The 22,979-nt window shown below is 39.4% G+C and overlaps 1 protein-coding gene across 9 annotated transcripts in view; it reads right to left on the bottom strand.

Moving 5' to 3' along the window:
• The window catches only part of SEMA4C (semaphorin 4C), a 465,016-nt gene that overhangs the window by 269,866 nt on the left and 172,171 nt on the right, over window positions 1–22,979 (bottom strand). For 8 of the 9 annotated variants that reach the window (XM_075207325.1, XM_075207330.1, XM_075207327.1 and 5 more), the window contains 2 exons: window positions 22,736–22,906; window positions 7,510–7,612 (listed from right to left, as the gene is read on the bottom strand). In XM_075207325.1, the coding sequence (XP_075063426.1) occupies window positions 7,510–7,612; window positions 22,736–22,906 (274 nt within the window). The remainder of the gene's footprint in view (window positions 1–7,509; window positions 7,613–22,735; window positions 22,907–22,979) is intronic. The other variant, XM_075207323.1, reaches the window with a different exon arrangement.

Here is a 22,979-nt window from a genome sequence, read left to right as displayed (position 1 = left end):
GATAACAGACATCCTTGTCGGGTGCCTCTAACTAGAGACAAGTTTTCAGATTCTGTATTTGGCAAAATATACTTCCTTAAGGTACTTTGTAAATGACATTTAATAGATTGAGAAAATGACCTGGAACACCAAAGATGTTTAATGCAATTTGCAAATAATATACGTTATTATAAACACTTCTCTGCTTTAATGAATAAGAAAAGAGCTTTTAAATGAGCATTGTACAGCTTGCACAATCAATGCAATTAGAACATATCGTTCTGCGTGCCTGACCTGACTTTGATAATGCCTAGCTGGTCCTGATGGATCCACAAAATTATCCACTGGTATCCACAAAATTATTTGTTAAAATTTTAATGTTTTCCTTCAATAACGAAATCGGACTAGAACACAAAAAAGTCAATGGATTTTTACCATCTTTAAAAATAAGTTTAAGCGTAAGCTAAATTATTAGAAGATAACAAATTCACTTACAAGGATATTTTATTATAGACCTCTGTCTGAAAGGTTTAATATGTCTTCAGTGAGCAATTTATAAGACGATGAAGAGGAACCATCAGATACACTGACCTTACCTTTAGGTAATGATGATATAGTTTTGTCCAATACAAATTGGATGATAGAAGGCATCTAAACTAGAGATGCTCAAGCTTGGTTCCCCGAGAACCGAACACACCCAAAGTTAGCAGATCCCTTGGCTCTGTACTTTTATGTGCCCTCGGAATTGAAAGTGAAGCAAAATGTCATTGTTACATCGTCGGATCTCAGATCTCGCAAGTTTTGGATTCTATAAGTACCGCCCTCCACGCTGATCCTGCTCCATTTCACAGAGGGACACAAAAGGGGTAGCACAGTTCTTGGCAGTCTCTAGTGCAGTTGGTCATCGTCATAGGTAGAAAAGAAAGAGGAGGGGTAGCAGTGTTCTTCAAAGTCTCCAGTGACATTCAGGAAAGCTCCATTGCTCCTTTGCTAATTGTAATTGCTGAAATACCAATAATAGGTATGAGAGGCTTGGTCTTCTAAATCTGCAGTCACATTGTACTGTGTTATATAGGTAACACACAAAGAGAAGAGCTCCATTGCTAATCGTCATTGTTGAAATAGAAATAATAGGGTTGGCAGTCTTGGTCTATATCTGCAGTTACATTTTACTGTACAATAGTTCACTCAGAAACAGGAGAGGTGGCAGGGTTCAGTGCTGAAACAGAAATTGTAATAATAGGGCTGTCAGTGTTCTTAAAAGTCTCCAGTGAAATTCTACTGTGTCATAGGTCATACAGAAACAGGATGGATGGCATTGTTCTCAGTCATGATGATACTAATCCCTCTATCTCATGTGCTAAAGTCTATGTTCAAGCGCATAGTGGTTTTAAGTCAGGGAAACAAAAATGTAAATAAAAAGTTTGTACTTTTGCAAAGAAAAAAATCACCTCTCCAATAAAGGTGAAAGTTTACTGTAGAAAACCATAAAATTGCCAACATGCCATTCTACCCAAAATATTACCAAGCATACCAGCATCAGCTAGCTCCCTTCTCTCAGCTAGATCTCAACACCTGCAATCTACACTGTCATCATATTCACCCTCATCAGTTTGTACATCATCCTCAAACAATACTAATTCATCCCTGCTGGAATCCACCATCACAGAAGTCTGGGTACTTTGATGTAATTGCCGGTAATAGCCTTCCTCATGGAATTTGTAGTTCATTTTACGGAAGAGCTGTAACGATTTTTGGGCAATTCTTTTAGACCAGACCAAATGTCAAAATGTTGTGCAGACTCATCTGCATCACCACTGGGTGTCTTGGGAAAGTTAAGTTTTTTCCTAGCAACAATTCATGAGAAACTGAAGGAGAAGACATCATTGTGTCATGTACCACTTGAGCTTGCTGACCAGGAGCTCATTGCATCTCTTGAGATCTGGGTCAGTTGGAAAGAAAGAAAAGAAATAGCTCTTAAACATAGGATCAAGCACAGTTGCCAAAATGTAATGATCCGATTTCAAGATGTTGATAACTCTTGGATCCTGGCGAAGTTAATAAAGTACTTAATCTACAAGTCCAATATAATTAGCGGAATTGCTTTGCTTCATTTCCTCCTTCAAATTCTCTTGCTGCTTTTCAAAAAGTCTAATTAGGAGAATCACTTGACTCAAGCTAACAATGTCTGCACTCTCTTCACAGGTGACTACTTTTAGTGGTTTCAGCACCTTGCACAGCACGGAAAGTATCCTGCACTGCGCTGGACTAAAGTACATTCCCCCTAAATTTTATTCTTCTTGCATCTGCTGCATTCTCCTACATCAGTGTTGGCTAACCTGTGACACTCCAGGTGTTGTGAAACTACAAGTCCCAGCATACCCTTCCAGCAATAAGCTGCTATATATTGGCAAAGCATGCTGGGACTTGTGGTTTCACAACACCTGGAGTGTCACAGGTTAGCCAACACTGTTCTACATGCTGTTGCAAAATCCCCAAAATTACCCTAAATATTTCGGGACACAGACAGCATCTCCTGCATGTCATTGTCCTTTTTTAAAAAGTTCTGTACCACCAAGTTGATTGTGTGAGCAAAACAGGGAATGTGATAGAATTCCCCCCACTGTAATGCTCTAACAATATTGGTGGTGTTAGCAGAAATCACATATCCTCAGGAGAGTCCAAGCAGAATAAACCATGTTGCAATGACATCCCTTAGTTTTTCAAACAGGTTGTCAGCGGTGTTACCTCTGACCTGCGCCTTGTCACGTCTTTGATAACCACCTCTCACTCTCACCTTCAAGACTTCTCTCGTGCTGCTCCCCACTTATGGAATTCCCTACCACGCTCAATTAGACTTTCCCAAAGCCTTCAAATCTTTAGATGCTCTTTGAAAACCCATCTCTTTTTTAGAGGTGACCTTGTTTTACGTATGTCTTTTTCTTCCCTACTGTACGGCGCTGTGGAGCACTGTGGTGTCTTACAATTCTACGATAATAATAATAGTAATAATAATAATAATAATAATAATAATAAGCCTCTTAGTGAAGCAGATGATACACAGAGTAGCCTGCCTTTTTGTGAAAACCAGGGGGCTCATTAGACTACATGCCTCTGTTTGGCACTAAAACAGGCTAACATGTGTAACCCCAGAGCTCTTTTCCTGAGACAATCGTTACACCCACCCCTATAATCAAACCAAGAGGGCTATGTGATTTTATGATGAAAAACCTTTTCAAAATATAAAAAAGAAATATATTCTACATTTATTTAATTATTTATTGTGAAAAATATTATTCTGCACACCCTCTTATAAAGTTTGAAAAAGGTTTTATGTAAGCTTTATAACCCACAATAATATCTACACAATGTGAAGTGTGTAGTAAGTCAGCAATGATGTAATTTAAAACAAAACAATAAGCTTGGACATAAGTGTACATTACAGCTGCGTTTTACTTAAAAATTTAAGAAATCTATATAACATAAGCATATAACATATAAATTAATCTCATTACTCTAATAGACTCCTGTATCCTAAAACGATAATTAATGAGAGTAAACTTTGTTTAATTAAAAAAAAAAGCAACTCAGATTGTTAATGGGCAATCTGGCCAAAATGGGACTGATAATGAACATTGTAAGAGTGTGATTTTGCACCACATACATCTTTACATTAGGCAAAAAATGTATTAAAACAAAGACAACCAACTAACGTTTATTTTCTTTTTCACAGAAAAGCATTGGGCAGACCAGGTCACAGAGCAAACCCAGGGCCATGGCGTGGGGGGGTTGGAGGGGTTTGAGGTGTCAGTGTCAGAGCAGGGGGAGGCTGGAGGAGAAGGCTTAAGAATAGGTGGCCTTGAAGGTAGAGGGATAGAGGAGGAAACACTAGAGGAGGAAGCAATGGGCGCTAGGGTAGCTGGGCCAACAAGGATAAACCGAGATGAAGGTAAATCAATGTACCATGCTCCTATCCACCAAACCCTTTGTCCTTTCCATTTTCATTGGTTCCTATATTCCTTTTCTCTCCCTTGAACACCATCTCCCTCCCAATCCACTAACTCAATCTTCTTCAAATAACACCATCTCCCTGTCTCCACCAACACCATCCTTCTCCCTACAACACCATCTATGTCTCTCTCTTTTTATATCTCTCTGTCGTCTCTTTCTCTTTGGTTCCAGTTACAAAAAATGCACTGTGTCACACTGTTCACCAACATAGGATGTATCTACTAACACAAATGAACTGTGAGGCATGGATTCTAATATGCCCCCCGTGTTCTCAGGAACCCTCGAAAGGGGGTATGAGCTTGATTGCATAGGACATTCAGATCGAGGCACTCGTAGACAGTTCATAGCAAGGTAACCGGTTAACTAATGTAGAGAACAAGAACAAGCTAGGTCAAAACCAGTATAAACGGAGCTGGTACTGACAGAAAATCCAAAAGGGTCATCAGGAAAAGGTTGTACCAGGAATATAAGGAATATAAGCCAAAACTGTGGAGAGCAATAATGAAGTCAAGGGGCAGACAAAAGGTCAAAACCAAAATGACAATCCAAGATACTATGAATACTGAGATACCTACTGAAAACCTTCCAAGATACTATGAATAAAGAGAATTCCACAGGACCCCAAGTTTAGGGCAAATGATATTCAGGCACTGGTGTAGAGTCCGAAAAGGGTTTATATACCCTTGTAAATTGTGAACAAGAGGTCAGCATTGAGGCTGAGAATATATCTGATATACTGTTTACACTGTACTAAACTCTCTATTTAATAATCTATAATCCTGTGATAACTACACTGTACTGAACTAACTTTATCAATGGTATATTATTTTTTATTTTATATATTACTCATATAATGTATAGTGCTTAACTAACTTTAACTACAGTATATTACTCTATATTATCCATACTGCATACTGTTTATTCTATATCTATACTGCTTAACCCTGTAATACCCAACCACACTAAGACTGCAATAATGTATATTTTATTGTGCATTAACCTCACTATGTACAATATACTATGTAATAACTTTACTATAATCCTGCGATATACTTTGAACCAAACTCTGCTAAACCCTATAACCTTGCTATGCTTATCTGCCTTCTATCTTACTTTCTTTTCAACCATCTTTGTCTCTGTTCTCCATCTTGTTATGTTGTCTTTGTCTTCCTCCATGTGATCTGTCCTACATCTTGTTATGTTGTCTTTGTCTTCCTCCATGCGATAGGTCCTCCATCTTGTTATGTTGTCTTTGTCTTACCTCCATGCAGTCTGTTCTCCATCTTGTTATGTTGTCTTTGTCTTACCTCCATGCGGTCTGTCCTTCATCTTGTTATGTTGTCTTTTCCTTCCTCCGTGCGATCTGTCCTCCATCTTGTTATGTTGTCTTTGTCTTTCTCCATGCGATCTGTCCTCCATCTTGTTATGTTGTCTTTTTCTTCCTCCATGCGATCTGTCCTCCATCTTGTTTTTATTTATTTTTTTAAAGTAATTTTATTTGGGTTTTTTCAAAACAAACAGCAAATTTGACACATACCAAGAGAAAGTATAAACATGATGTATACATATGAAACTCCAAAATGTTTGCTCTTTAACATAAAAAAAGGCTCGGAGTAACTATCTGTGATCAGGTATCTTCCATCTTGTTATGTTGTCTTTGTCTTCCTCCATGCGATCTGTCCTCCATCTTGTTATGTGGTATTTGTCTTCCTCCTTGCGATCTGCCCTCCATCTTGTTATGTTGTCTTTGTCCTCCATCTCTCTCTCTATCTCTCACATGCACACTCACCTTCTCTCACGTGCAAGCTCACTCTCTCTTTATTAACATATACATATACATATAGACTCACGTACACCGAGAGAACATACTGATATTTCACTTACATACATTATTTCTATTTTGTTTCACTCTTCCACACTCACATAATCATACATACATAGAAAAGAAACCCTGGAACTTATATACTAAAAAAAAGATAAATAATAAACCACATTAACTTAGTAACAAAATGGGATAACACATTACTGGAGTTAAAATGGAACTCACTTCTGATAATGACTTAATAATACTGTATGTTCTTTTTATCTGTTAAATTATATAATCTTATATGTATTTGTATACAAGTATTTATATGTTCTGTTTATATGATCTCAAACTCATCTGTGAAGTAAAAGAATTTGGTACCATATATTTTATCTGTATGTTTATGCAAAAATTTGTTGATAAAACTGTTGTTGGAATAAGCGATGTTTGGGCTCCCTTGACAGAATTTTCAAGCATGTGTGATACTTAGGCGAGTACCCAGCAAAAAGGGAAATTGCATAAGTAGCTCTTACAAACTTCTGGTTGTGATGCATTAATTTAGCAACTGGGACTACACTGTTTAAGGTTGGTTGTGGTACAAGACAAAAGTTTAAGATGGTTGTATACAGATGCCACTTAAGAACATCTGAGAAGTCATGGGTAACAAATTGCTAGATATTAACAAAGATAGCTATAAGATGTCATGGGTAATGAATTGTAAGAAATTGACAGGGATAGCTATGAGATGTTATGGGTAAATAATTCTTAGACATGAACAAAGATAGCAATAAAAGATTAAAAATGTACTTATCCCTAATTAATGAGATTAATTATTAAATGGCATATTTAACACAACATTGGAAACTCAGTGCTAACAGAGAGTAACAACAGACTCTCAGACATAGCACCATTTTCCTTACCCTTTTACAGGTGAACATAGATAAATGTACTATAAAATTATCTAGGTCCCCCTTTCCCCAATGTAGAAGTGGGGACATTAGAAAAAAGTGTTGAAACAGAGCAACTTGTGCACTTGGGTTGACTACATGTAAAAGAGTGGGGATGTTATACTACCTAAATAAAGTACTTACAGACAAATATATTTCCTGTTTTTTAAGTAAAAGTTCTCTGTAATTTGATACGCCATATGTTTGTAAGTTGGAACATTATTTTGAACATTTTCTAATTGGACCCAAGTATTATCATGTGCATGGAATATCTAATATATAGCACCAAAACAATATGCTGCGGTTTATAGAGAGAGCCTCAATTAAGTTAGAATCAAAGCAAATACAGGGAACAAAGATCCAAAGGATCATCTTCCTATGTTTATACATAGGGGAAGGCAGGAACCAGAGGTAACCTAACCTTCACCGGGGACAAAAAGAAGCATGGTCACCCCACGGTCAAGATTATTTACAAATGAGCACATTTTGGTCAAAAAACACTAAATTCCTTACAAAATGAATATACAGTGACAGATAATTCAGCACAGTCATGGTAATTACATGTACCTATATGTTGGAAGATGCCCTTTAGATTAAGTATTTTACAAGGTGGGGGGGGGGGGGTGCAGTATTCACTGTATAGGGTAAGAGGCCCCAAAATAATTTTTAGCCAGTGCTCCCTTCTGTCTTCAACAGACACTGCCAACGTTACGGTGAAAACTAGCCATAATATTTTAGCCTGAAATGTAGTAGAACCTTAAACTTTACCTGAAACAGCCAATGTAGCACAGGACGAGGACAACGTAGGGTGGGATACAGGAGGCTAAGAAATCCATCTTGCACAAGTGAAACCTGATGGGTAAATCCGGAACTAGAAGCAATAAACATACACATTTTAGATAGGGTCAATACAAAAAGACAAAATATTTTCTATAGTATAACTGCTCACCAACTATGATTGTATATGTATGCAATAATGCATAATGCTTGTAGATTGTGCCTTTTATCAATGAAAATATCATACTACTAATACCAGCAGACAACATCCTTACTACTGTTTTACACACACAATAGTATATAGCTCTGTGACACATCACACTGTTTCTGGCCGGGCCAATGACACAGTAATATTTGCATTGAAACTCTACAATGAGCAATATGGGAGTACAGGTCATGAATTTACTAGATAAATGACAGTTAGAAACTGATAAGTTGTTATGGGCATAATCTCTACGTTTCCTTATTAGAACCTTTCATCCATTTACATCCATATCCATTGATTGCCCTTTTAAAAATTGATTTGGACTTTTTTTCCCTGCAGTAGTCCAAAGGCAAATTACAAAAAGGTAATGTGAATAGACAGTAGAAGGCACTTCTAACATAGCACAACACTAATGAATTAAGTAGTATCAGCTGGAGAGGTCAATACACAAACAGCTTCCGTGAACTTCCATGAACACGCCCTTGATGTACTTAAGTTTGAATTGCCTGCCCTGTTCAACCACTCTAAGCGAAATGCACAAATTTACATACAGATGCAAACTGGTGCACATGTAGTACAGACATGTGTATATTCACTCCATAAAAACTGACATACGCCCAACTTTAAATGAGGGCCAAAATGCCCACCGACACACAATTTCACTTGTAACTAGAGGACATAAATCAATATTTCCACAAATAGATAAAACTGTAAGGTTTTGGAGGACATTAATTACAAATGGTGCAAAGGTAAAATGTGATTTCACCCATAACTAGCATTCAAATTCTGTCTAAATATCAGATGTATTGTTTTGGGCAATATCCCCCTTTTTGCTGTGTACCACATTTTCAAATGCACCATAGTACCACATGGAAGAGTACTCCTGCATATGGAAGAGTCGCTGATGTACTAGGGACCATTGTTCTCAATAAAGAGCAGCACTGCCAGACACACAGGCCTTTATCCATAATACTTGGATAGCAGGGGGAAAAAAAAATTAATTAAGGATATGTTTTTTTCTTTTAAAGCCACATTTCGCCTATGTTATGTGAAGACATTGATGCTGTTAAGAAATAATCTATCAGTTTTTAGATTGTTTACATAGTGCTACCAATTCAACACCTCCATTCTGCACTAGATCTGCATCTCTCCCCAGTCTCGTTACATGCTCCCATTTCCGGTTACAGGACTTTTTTTGGGCAGCACCCACTATGTGGAATTCCCTCCCTTACAATGACTTTCCGCTTGTCTTTAATTGTTCTCTGAAAACCGACCTCTTCAAGCAAGCTTATAATATTCCTCAACCACCCTTTTAACCTCCCTAGTTTACCTTATTACCACCCCTTACACAGCTCACACAAGATTACAAACCACTGACCCATGACAAACATTGCTGTGAGACTGGATCATACGGCCCACTAGCCACTCTTTAACTCTGCATTCTGGCTGGACCAAAATGTATCAGACTCCCATTGTCCTATAGCTAAAAAAGTTTCTGGCGCTGATTAACCATGTATCCCAAACACAATTAGTGGTTCAGCTCTCCCAACTGTGAAGAACCTGTGAGTTTTTAAATAAATCAAAATAAACCAAAAAACTACAGCACTTGGAGTAGTACCCACTCAATTGTGAATAAATCTGTGAAATTGATGTTAAAAAAAGCACATTTAATGAAAAAACTAAAAAAAAAAAAATATATATAGCATGTAATCACACTATTTGTTATTGATCAGTGCACTGATCTAAAAATACCATTTATAAAAGACATCCAAATCCACAACTGTTGTGAACTTAAAGAGCTTGCCAAAAGCACCACTGGACTCAGCAGGACAGAGCACAGCACTGCACAGCACAGCACGAGAAATAGCAGGACAGAGGACCACCTAACACACCCTCCCTCTTCCCTGATCAATGCCCGAGTGAAGATGGCGGCGGCAAGCGGGGAATTTATAGGATCCGAGTATCGCGAGATCCGACAGCGGGATTATGACTCAGAGCCTCGTTTTAAGTTTCGGAATTGGCGGGAATACCCGGACAGTGCTCGGATCTGACTCGGATCCGCAATGTTCGGGGGGGCTCGGATTCCAGGAATCCGAGTGCGCTCATCCTTAATTAGGATGGCTTTGCACATCCCAGTGTGAGAAGATAGAAGTGTCACCTGGGGGCAGCTTCAAAGAGTGAGATATAGCCTGGTTTTAACACCTGAATAGACGTTTAGGTACTACTCAGCATGTGGTCTGGCTCAAAAAGGCCATATGCTGACATAGGCTATATGTAATATAGACAAAATGATTCCGTTTTTAAAATATGCCACTTAAAATCAATAAAAGTAGTGATCAACCACATATTCCTCAATAGTATGATGAAGGGCAGCTCATATGTTGAATTAGGAATTCTGCCCCACAGAGAAATGAAGGAAATGAAGGAAATGAGTGTAAGCTCTGCGAATACACTGTATTTAGGCGTGTTTGATATCAAAAGATGGACAGAGTCATAGGGGATTTATTAATGATAAAATTGGATCCATGTGACACTCTACAAAAAAGTTATATCACATAGTAGAATTGATTAGTAAATCAGGCAACATGCAAATGGTGATTGAAAAGGCGGCACGGGCCACAACCCCCTATTAGCATTAAACACTGCCCCTGTGAAGACCATCCCATTTCATTTTGCTTAAAAACCTGTGTTTCGAAGGGAAAAACTGTCAGCTTCTTGGGGATCAATCTAATTGAAGGACTGTCCATCTTTTCTGCCTGCCCCAGGCATACAGATTATTATATGTAAGTGATGATCTGTACTTTCATCCCATTTGTTTTTATAACTGTTTGCAATTTTTTACTTGTATGTCAAATCTTTATCTAACTGTTTTTTTTATTCTCTGTAAGCATTGTACTTTTTGTATATTAAATCTAAAATGTAATAGTTCTGTCCTTGTTGCTCTAAACAAATTCATTGCCTGTTTAGAAGATTTATTTTGATATAGAAATAAATCTCAAATGTCCAGCAAGCAAGTCCAAAGTATCAACAAGATAAATGTCTTGTAGAGGTATCAAGAGGTATCAATTGTATTCCAAATCACAAGGGAGCAAGGTTCTGTGGAAGCATCTAGTTCAGACACAAACACAATACTCGAGCAAAGGCTGCATAACAGGAAGTGCCTTTTCTAGGCCCAAACAGGAATTGAGATCCAAGATGGAATCTTCCTGAGACAGTTCTGGCCATCTTGGATAAGGGCTATTGTAAGGGCAAGTTCATATCAGAGATCCAAGATGGAAACTTCATGAGGCAATCACGGCCATCTTGAATGAGGGCAAATCTAAGGGAAAGAACATAACAGTATCCTTCCAGTGACACACTGCTGTTGCTGTTTGTTGTTGATCCGACACACACGTGTCAGCACCTGCATTGGAGTTTTTGGGAACATAGTATTATACGGTAATAAAACTTTGAGGTGTTAGTATGTGGTTAGTTGTTATGAGTCATCAGAACTGACGCGTTTGATCACCTAAGAGTGATTTCTTCAGAGGAATATATTTTTTACAGCACATATCATTTTTTACCTGTTTTATTTATTTATTTATGTGTTAGCTTTTATTTTGATATTGTGGCATCAAAATAGTGACTTCATCAGGGTTTGCTTGACGATGGGATGAAGGATTAAGATCTGTCTCTGGATTACAGCTACTTTTAGATCCAAGTTACACTGAATCTATCAGTTCTGAGAGGCAGCAGGAATCTGAGATACATTTCTACAATAGCCCTAAGGACTTCCCTTCATTCAAGCCTAATGACCGTACTATTGTGACATAACAGGTTTTCTTGTTATCAGTAATGAAGCCCAGAACTCCCCACTCAGCTGTACATAGGATTATTTAGATCTCTATGTAGGAATCGGGTAGCTTGGAAACATAAGTAAATGATCATTGCCACATTGAGCTTTCACTGACAGCTAGTCTTGGCTAAAAGGCAACATGCAATGACCAGCTAATTAAGATCTATATAAATGAACAGATTGTGGTTGGCATGAGGTTAGGATGAATAGTCAGTCTGTTGGAATTATTTGCAAGTCAACCCAGTGCTACTGATTGGCTGATAAAACCCCTAGAACTTCTTCACAGGGTCTTCACCTTTAGCAGGCCTCCTTTCTTATAGAATGCTATGTGCTCACTAATACTTGGTTGCCCCCAAGACTTCACCCACAGTAGTAGTGACTTATCAGCTTAGGGTATTCATGGGTGTAGACTGAATGCCACAGGAGACCAGCAGTAAGTAGACTAAAGACAGAGATAAATTCAGGGACACTGAGGATCCTATTGATGAGTGTAGAGGGAGGGTCCAATTTCAGGAACAAATCTAGGGACACTAAGGATTCTGGTGCAGAGTGCACAGACAATGTCCAAACACAGGGACAACGGTACAGGCACTGAGCATCCTTGTGCAGAAATAAAGTCCAAAGACAGGGACAACAGGTTGAAGACAAAAGTTAACTGTAAACTGAGACAGAGTCACAATACTGGCTATGGTCACGGCTGGCAGAAATCCAGAGCAAGGTTGTGAAACAGGCTGAGACCAGGGCTGGTGGCAGACTAAGGACAAATCATGAAATAGACTAAGGTCAAAGGGAAGGTAGCAGTCAAAAGCAGGGTTAGTAAACGGTTCAGGTGTAACACATCTAGTCAGTAAGATATTCGGCAGGATTTGCAGACACAAGGCACACTTGGTCAGACAGTGCTGTCACCAGCACAGGTCGTAGGGAGAGAGAGTTAAATAAAGTTTGCACAGCCAATAGGAATCAAGCACTCCTATAGATTAAATACGCCTGCATCTGTCCTGAATAGGAAGGATAAGCAGCTGTTGCAACCAGCTAGACACAAGAAAATCAGTGAGCATAAAACCATGGTATATGTAGTGGCAGGACCGTTCTCTTCCAGTTGGGTGAACCTGCCATCACATGTCTACAAAGCCCAGAGTGTCTGTCAACTGAGCAGAGGGGGAGCAGGCTGGTAAAGGAGGTGAAACACAAATATAATACATACAACCCGTTTCTTTTATATTTGCATTCATACTCATTAACATTACACTAACTCATATATTTTACCATTAATAGAACATAACAAAAACTAACATACTTACAAACTCATATTCCTACAATTATTGTTCACACTGGGCAATGATCAAATCCGATTTGCTAATACATAGAGATTTAACTGCTTTCTCAAACTTAACAACATGATTACTGAATAAAAGTGGTTGAAATATGTCCTAAGTGAGTGGAAAATGATGCAGTAAAGTTCAATTACTACAAATGTGATTAGAAAACAAAGAAATGTAAAAGGAAGTGAACTGAACACAATTAAAATCAGAAAACTTAAAAAGCTTTGCTTGAAGGGAAATTGCCTACAGTTACATCAAGCTTTTATGATTTTACATCAAACCATATTTCATTTATGTTATCCACTTCTTGCTTAGTATTTGATCGTTATACTCTACCGATAAAGTGGGACATTAAAAGTCCAAACTGGTGCAAACAGGTCAATTAAATTGTCAGTCTAATTTCACGAATACCTTAATTCATTTGCAAGCCTGTTTGAAGTTTTGACATTTACAGCAACCATGGTTCTCTGCCACTACCACTTATTGCTGTGTATTCCGCTTAGACGTTGATGAAATAGCGTGACTGACAATTATATCATGAGGACAGTCATTCATGATGTAGTCCTAGCTGGTACCACAATAAATATGGTAAACAGGCCTGGAGCATCTGCTGTCACTCTTACATGAATAATCAATTGGACATATTATGCCTTTCACAGCTTGCTTGAATCGTCTCTATTGTCAGTGGCCTGGAATATTGTAGGGTCATCCATGACAATAAATGATTTAAGAGGCAGCTAATAAAGCAGATCTTTGTTCGTTAATGGATATTATTACATTACATATGTACCATATGAGCCAGACAGTCACATAATGCTTTCTCTAGTGATGCTGTATTTGTTGAAAAATAACAGACAAGACTGTTTGAGTCACCCATCTCCGACCACATCAATGTACTTTTAGCAGTGAAGGATTTTCATTATAGAAAAACTATATGTCAGTGTTATTCTCTCAGATCAAACCTTTTCATTATGCAAATCTTCAGACATTTTGGATGTGCTTGGGAATTTCAGTGGCTGTCAGACTGTATTCCTCCCTATATACGGCTCACTTAAAGCACCCAATAATTTATTGGAAAATAGTGTGCATGGTAGAAAAACATGTATAAATCTGTAACGTTACAAAAGATTAGTGTTAAGTAGCAATAAACGTAAAACAAAATCCATTGCTAACTTGAAGTTTAAATTGAAGTTAGAAGAGATGATTTATGGTGATGGAATTAGATTATGATCAGTTGTATGCAGGACTTGAAATTCTAGTATGACATAGTGTGACATATATGTGAGTCTTCATAACGTAACCACCCATCTAGTGCAATTATGTGAGGACGAATTTTAACCATTGCTTTTCCAAGTGTCAAATAATATACTCTTTTAGGACTCAAATCTATAACTGCATGCATGAAAGGGAATCTTTATAGATGACCATTGTGACAGGATGGACTGCCGATGCCACCCTGTCTGTTGTGTCACTGGGGACAGGTTGGGCTTGCCTTGCCACCGTCAGCTTTTCTTTATCCCAAATACAGCCTCTAACCGCAGTAGGAAGGACTTAAGCGGTTGCCACCATTGAACTTCTTTGCGGCATCAAAAAACGCGTCTTTCTGGGTAGCTGTCGCTGCAAGTGTACCCCCTCACTGGGCTCCTGGGCTGGTACCACTGACCTCTTCCTGTAGATCAGGGTTGCAGTGGATGGTTCCCCCCTGGCCTATCACACTGGCCATAGCTGCTGGGTAGCGGGCAGAGTGGTGGTACTAGACGCTGGGTCCAAACCTTAGAGCAGCCGGATAACGGATTAGATTTGGGTCTAATCTGCAGGTCTCAAGAATCACAGCAGGAAAGTAGTAATCAAGCAGGCTCTTGAAGCAAATTATGTTTATTAGCTACAGTGTCCTAATAAGGACAATTTACACTAGTGTATGGTACTAGTGATCAGAAGGTCAGATGGAACAATAATACATTACATGGTCAAACAGTTCACTTTTTATACAGATTACACAGATACCCTGGCAGGAAGTAATCCAGCCTCCTGCCACTCTGACCAATCCAGGTGCTTCCTGCAGCATGGCTGGAGGGGATTAACACCTTTTTACATTGCTACTAGCAGTGCCAGTATGTCTAAAGTTTTCTATTGAATATTTACCATCAGGAGACAACATTTCTATAATATTGCTTTTAAAACAATTTATCTTTCACATTCAAAATTCTCATTCATATGTGATCACTTGCATCCTGAGTCTTACAAACCTGGAGAGTCTACCAGAAAGTCAAATGACCCCCTGCTGTTCTTTCAGGCTAGACAGACCTGTTGGTTAATTCCCATGAAAAGACTTAATTAACATGACATTACCTGTCTCCAGACAGTTTCAAGACCCAAATATGACATCTATCTCCGAAATCAATACATTTCCATACCAAACACATACCAATATAGGAAGATAAGTAAATTTGCAATGATATACATTAGCGCATTATGCTAATAATTTAAATATATTTATACAATAAGTTATTTATAAGTGATCCAGCCACAATCATGCATATTGGAAAATCTCACATAAACCAGTTATAATGTAGTAACATCAGCATTTACATTGCATCCCCTGTATATCACTAACATAAAGACAATGCCACCAAAAACTATTTTTTGAAGAACACCCAACTTCTCTCCTTAACAAGAAGAAATGTAGGTGTCCATTGCCAGAGGCCCCACAGTTCTAGATAACTCACCCCCCCCCCTCCCCCCCCTAGTGTTGTAACCTGCTGACACAAGACACAAACAACATTGAGCCTGATTCATTAAGAAAGTTAAGTAAAAAATTGAGTAAGTAGTCTCCTGGACAAAGCCATGTTACAATTAGAGATGCTGAAAAACGCCAGAATATCCTGACAATAAAGGCTGATTGCCCATTAATAAGCACATATTGTTATGACTCAAAGATATTTGATTGATTGTAATAATAGCAAATAAAATGTATATTTCTATATTTCTATATATATCTATATTTCAGTAGACTAGGAGTGCCTTTTCTGCTAATTCCAACTCTGGTCTTTTAATGTTAAATAACAAACTGCGCAAGACATGTGTAATTCATGCACTAGTCCGCTATGGTCAATATGCATAATGATACTGATGCACAGTTGGATGTACGTCACTTATCATAGCTGGCACCTATGCCTGCCTGGAACTTACACACACCTGTCACTTACACCCGTCTGGGCCAGGAGAGGCGGGAAAGGTGAGGAAAGGGGCTTTCTAATGTTGGCTGGGAACAGTAAAGGCGCGTTTATGCTAAAGATGGTCACTGACCCCCGTGTTTTGGTTTTGGATTCGGTTTTGGATCTGGATTACCATCGTGTTTTGGTTTTGGTTTTGCAAAACCGCCATTGCGTGTTTTGGTTTTGGTTGGTTTTGTTTTGCTATTTTGTTGGAAAATCAATGTTTTTGGGCCTAAAATAACCCAATTTAGTGCTCCAACTGTTTTAGAGATAAGTAATCTAATTGTAGAGGTAATAAATTATCCAAAAAACAGTTTAATTCTTCGTTGGTAGGCCTTCATTTATTCTCCATCTATGCATATTGGCAATGCAGCCATCGTCTTTGGATGTATATTACACCCTACACTTGTAGTTAAATATTTAAAGAAATGGAAAAAGGCAGTTTGCTTGCTGTCTCTATAGGCCCCCCTCCACTTGTTTAAAAAACAAAAAAATTCAGCCGTTATAGACTGTACAATATTAATTGAAATGGACAAAGCCAGTTTGGTTTCTGGCTCTATAGGCCCCCCTCCACTTGTCGAAAATACAAAAGAATTCAGTCGTTATAGACTGTACAATATTAATTTAAATGGACAAAGCCAGTTTGGTTTCTGGCTCTATAGGCCCCCCTCCACTTGTCGAAAATACAAAAAAATTCAGCCGTTATAGACTGTACAATATTAATTTAAATGGACAAAGCCAGTTTGGTTTTTGTCTCTCTAGGCTCACCTCCACTTGTATAAAATACAAAAAAATTCAGCCGTTATAGACTGTACAATATTAATTGACATGGCGAAAGCCAGTTTGGTTTCTGTCTCTCTAGGCCCCCCTCCACTTGTATAAAATACAAAAAAATTCAGCCGTTATAGACTGTACAATATTAATTGACATGGCAAAAGCCAGTTTGGTTTCTGTCTCTCTAGGCACCCCTCCACTTGTATAAAATACAAAAAAATTCAGCCGTTATAGACTGTACAATATTAAGAGAAATGGACAAAGGCAGTTTGGGGTCACTCTGTCTATGACACCCTACCCTTAAGGAGAAATTGCCCAAACAGCAGCCGTTCAAGATGGTACGTGATATGCAAATGCCACAAGTCCCTTTCCTCTTTGGGGGTAGATTTCACCCTACACTTACATAGAAAGTTTTAAAAAGATGTTATCGTCATCATCTTCAGCTTCATCCTCACCCTCATCAGTGTGTACGTCATCATCACAGGCTATCAATTCATTGCCGCTTGAATCCGCCCTTAGAGAACAGTCAGTGCTTGGATGTCTTGGATGGTGAAGGCCTTCCTCGTGGAAGATGTAGTTCATTTTTATAAACATCATTTTCTTCACATTTTTGGGAAGTAACCTTCTACGGCGATCACTGACTTCGTTCCCTGCTGTGCTGAACACTCGTTCAGAGTACACACTGGAGGGTGGGCAGCTTAGGTATTGCAAAGCAAGTTTGTACATGGGTTTCCAAATGGCCTGCTTTTCTTCCCAGTAAGGAAAGGGACTGTCTGACATTTCCATATCTACTCCCTCTTGAAAGTAATCCTCCACCATCCTTTGCATGTTTATACTCGTATTGGATGGAATTATGGGCAAAGTGACAATTTTTTTTTGAAAAATCCTTCAAACCAGCACAGATGTTAAATTGTTCTGGTCTGCCCCCTGCATCTTCACTGCTTCTTTTTGGGAAATGTAATTTTTTACGAGCAGCAGCAGCTTGAGAAAGTGAAGGAGGACACGTTGTCAAGCCGAGGCCCAGTTCAGCGGCCAACTTGCTGAGCAATAGCTCCTTGCAAAAGTTCACATCTCGCTCCTTTACAAGTAAAGACTCAATGTAGGTTTTAAACCTTGGATCAAGCACAGTGGCCAAAACGTACTGATCCGAATTCAAGATCTTAATAACTCAAGGATCATTGTGAAGCGAATTAAGTACTTGATTGACAAGGCCAACATACTTTGCTGAATTGCTTGCTTTCAGCTCCTCCTTCATTTTCTCAAGCTGCTTTTCCAATAGTCTAATTAAAGGAATGACTTGGCTCAAAATAGCAGAGTCTGCCCTCACCTCACACGTCACAACCTCAAATGGTTTCAGCACCTTGCACAGGACTGAAAGGATTCCCCACTGTGCAAGAGTGAAATACATCCCCCCTCCTTTCCCAATGTCATGGCTTGTGCAATATGCTTGGATGGCTTTGCGCTGTTCCTCCATCCTCTGAAGCATGTACAGGGTGGAATTCCACCTAGTTACCACCTCTTGCTTAAGTTGGTGGCAGGGCAAGTTAAACTGCTCTTGGAGCTGCTGTAATCTCCTACATGCTGTGGCTGAATGCCTGAAATGGCCTGAAATTTTACGGGCCACCGAAAGCATCTCCTGCACCTTATGGTTATTTCGTAGGAAGCTCTGCACCACCAAGTTGATGGTGTGAGCAAAACAGGGAATATGTTGGAAATCACCCAGCTGTAATGCTCGCACTATATTGTTGGCATTATCATAAATGACATACCCTGGGGAGAGTCCGAGTGGTATAAGCCATGCATCAATCACATCTCTCAGTTTACGTAAAACAAATTGTCAGCCGTATGCCTGTTAGTGAAGGCGGTGATACAAAGAGTGGCCTGCCTGTGACAAATGTTACGTAGTGGTGTACATGCTGCTGCTGTACCTGCTGGTGAAGGCAAATGACCAACCCAGTGGGCTGTCACAGTCATATAGTCTTTGGTTTGGCCACTTCCACTTGTCCACATATCTGTGGTTAAGTGGACAGTGGGCAGAATGGCATTTTTCAGCGCAATCTCTACATTTTTGCACACTTTTTGGTATAGTTGTGGAATTGCTTTACGGGAGAAATGGTGTCACGATGGAATTCTGTAACGCGGACACAAAACCTCAATTAACTGTGAAAAACCAGCTGCGTTTATTGTGGAGATTGGACGCAGATCTAACACTAACATTGACAGCCATGGCGTCTGTGATTCGCTTGGCGACTGGGTGACTGCTGTCATATTTGCTTCCCCTCGCAAATGATTGTTTCACAGTTAATTGCTGAAATGTAGGACTGCTCATTTTCTTGACCTGCCTCTGGGATGACGATTCACCCCCAGCAGCAGCAACAGCAGCAGCAGTGGGACTAACGCTTTCTTCAGAGGAATCAATAATAGTGCAGGAGTCATCCAGCCTTAAGTGGGATGCCGGGCTAACTCCGAGTGCTACTGAGGATATTGATGAGGATGGTGTGGTGGGTGTATTTTGTAGCCGTCGGGATGTCGGTGAGCGGAGGGTCTTAGCTGATGATAGAGTGCTTGTATTTTTTTGGGAAGAACTTTCAGCTTTTCCCAACACTTTGCCATGAACTCTCGTTAAATGGTGTAACATAGACGAGGTTCCAAGATGCTTAAGGTCCCTCCCTCGACTGACTGTGGCTTGACATACACTACAAATGGCTATACAATTGTTGTCTGGATTTGGGTAGAAATAATTCCACACATAAGAAGTTTTTTGTTTTATGCCCAGGCATGACAATGGGCTTTTTCTTGTCATGTGCCAGAACTGCTGCCACTGGTGCAGGACTTACACAAACAACCTCATCCTCATCAACATCCTCATTAGCGCCCTCGTCGCCTACACAAATCTCCCCCTCATCCTCTTCTAATTCCAAAGTGGCATCCTCAATTTGGGTATCACCGGCTACACTCGGGCTATTAAGGCACACATCAGCAGAATGCTCACGATTACACATCCCACTGTTGGATGGACTCTCCACAGGGATTGTTGTCATTTATGAATCAGAGCAAACATTCTCCTCTAATGCCTTACTGTTATCTTGCAGCTCGGCTTTGACGCGTAACGGTAGTTGTGCACCAATTGTAGGCTGGGTAACTTTTTGGGATCTGCCACTAATAGCCAAAGGTGAAGGCCTCATTCTCTCTTTGCCACTGCATGTGTAGAATGGCATGTTTGCAATTTTTTTTTTATCGGCACTTAACTTTTGCTCAGTAACACTTCTTTTAGCTTCAATACAGTAAAAACATTTTTGTTTTTTGTTTTTTGCACTGATTTGGAAACACTCTATAGTTGGACATCGCCTTGGCCAGATGACGTACTGGGAACACTAACATCAGGACTTGTGACAGAACCTGGTTGCTCACTCTGATCATATGTGGACTGCTTTGAATCCATTATGAGCGCAAAGCACTTGTAGTGGTAAAAATTATTTGGTAGATACTGCTGACAGATATGACTTTTGACAGCCAGAAATATTTATGCACAATTATGGGGGACACCCCAAAAGCACTGAGGAGTGCTAAAAATTATTTGGTAGATACTGCTGACAGATATGACTTTTGACAGCCAGAAATATTTATGCACAATTATGGGGGACACCCCAAAAGCACTGAGGAGTGCTAAAAATTATTTGGTAGATACTGCTGACAGATATGACTTTTGACAGCCAGAAATATTTATGCACAATTATGGGGGACACCCCAAAAGCACTGGGGAGTGCTAAAAATTATTTGGTAGATACTGCTGACAGATATGACTTTTGACAGCCAGAAATATTTATGCACAATTAGGGAGGACACCCCAAAAGCACTGGGGAGTGCTAAAAATTAGTTGGTAGATACTGCTGACAGATATGACTTTTGACAGCCAGAAATATTTATGCACAATTATGGGGGACACCCCAAAAGCACTGAGGAGTGCTAAAAATTATTTGGTAGATACTGCTGACAGATATGACTTTTGACAGCCAGAAATATTTATGCACAATTATGGGGGACACCCCAAAAGCACTGGGGAGTGCTAAAAATTAGTTGGTAGATACTGCTGACAGATATGACTTTTGACAGCCAGAAATATTTATGCACAATTAGGGAGGACACCCCAAAAGCACTAGGGAGTGCTAAAAATTAGTTGGTAGATACTGCTGACAGATATGACTTTTGACAGCCAGAAATATTTATGCACAATTATGGGGGGGACCCCAAAAGCACTGGGGAGTGCCAAATATTAACAAAAAATAATAAACCTCTATCCTCCTCTCTTTTCTAGCAATTTTTGTTAGAGCAATTGCGAGAAGAATATTGGATTCTCTGTCCCTGCTCTAATCAGCCTGTGACTACACCCTGCTCTCTCCCTCTGTCAAATGGCGCTGGATTGCTGTGGAGGCGTGTATTTATAATGTTGAAGAATCGCGAGAACCGAGCCTCGGGATCCAACAACGTCACGATGACGTTCGGCCTCGATTTGGATTCGGAACAGGCGGGAGAGTACCGAGCTGCTCAGTTCGGTACTCGGATACCCAAAGTTCGGGTGGGTTCGGTTCTCGGGTAACCGGACCCGCCCATCTCTAGTTTATGGAAATGTGGTTCATGCAGATCTGCCAAAACACACATATACACCTGTTAGGAGGTGTATTGTTTGTACATGCTGGAGGGCAGGAGCGATTATGATGACCATGTAAACCTGGAGCATATGCTGCTGATGCAGCAGACGTATCTCGAGATGTGTACAGCTCTGCACATGGATGAAAATATGCTCTAATTTTAAAAGTAAGTTACTCCCATCAGCACCATTATGCTTAATGTATAAACTAAGCTTCCTTAATTGTACACAGCAGAGGGGTTAGTGTCGCTGCTTAACCATGACCTTTTGTTCAATTCTGACCCTGAGTGCTATCTGTGTTCAGTTTGTGTGTTCTCCAAATGTTTATGTGATTTCAAATGCCGTGGTTTCCTCCCATGTTCCAAAGGTAATTGACCGCTGACTAATACTGATCTGTTATGTGTTCATCATAGGCATATTACAGGGAAATAAGACCATAAACTCTAATGGGGGATTGATCTGCAGGAAAAAATTATCTAACTTTGCAGAACCTCAGAATATTTTGGTCCTACCTTAAAAAAAAAAATAACAGCTGCTTTGAGTGTGATTTGATTGATTTCATAAACTTAAGATTGTAGCAGCACATACCAACAAAAACAATTCATATTCCTCAATAATTGGATTAAAACAGCAATATCACATAGATGGTTCCTTTTGCCTATAATAGCAAGGTAAGTATCTTTTAAACATGTATCTGAAAGACATTTTTATTAGCTGTCATCCTACAAATCATTACCTACTTTTCAAAATCTCTCTGGAATGAGAGTATACACACATACTCAGCCCATACTCAGTATACACACATACTCAGCCCTCTGCATGTTATGCTACGGCAGAGAGGGAGAAAGAGGACCTTGCATAAATGGGGAGCAGCACTGGAGAAGTCTTGTAGGTGGGAGTGAGAGGTGGTTATCAGAGATGAGACAAGGCGCAGGTCAGAGGTAGATCTAACAGGGCGGGAGGGAGAGTATTTTGATATGAGATTTGAGATACATGAAGGGGTGGTGTTGCTGAGGGCTTTGTAGGTAAGGGTGAGTAATCTGAATTGGATTCTGGAGGACACAGGGAGCCAGTGTAGTGATTTGCAAAGTGGTGCAAACAATATAAATAAGTTCAAATAAAATTGCATAGTGCATTAACGGTCATACAAAACTGAATGTGAAACCTTAATTTCATAATGCAGAGTGAAAGAAAATGACAGATCTTTATTTGAGATACCTGAAAAACAGCATTTCCATTGGGTTTCGGGCCTGAAGTTTCAAAACATCAAGCTCCCAAAATTTTGTCTTGCGACTGTAGTGCAGAAGTTGAGATAAGAAAAAGATCTCTTCTCCTGGAGGTGTAGATGGAAATTCTTTTGCACACACTGAGTATGTGTGGATAAAAAGACTGAAATAAAAAATAATTATTATAGTTTATCATATCTGCATGCACCCAACATGTAGATCCCATCAACTAGTGC

This window comes from Mixophyes fleayi, chromosome 4, assembly GCF_038048845.1.
Source record: "Mixophyes fleayi isolate aMixFle1 chromosome 4, aMixFle1.hap1, whole genome shotgun sequence".
Lineage (NCBI taxonomy): Eukaryota > Metazoa > Chordata > Amphibia > Anura > Limnodynastidae > Mixophyes > Mixophyes fleayi.
Note: the sequence above shows the minus strand (reverse complement) of the source record. Positions and strands in the feature narration are given on the sequence as shown.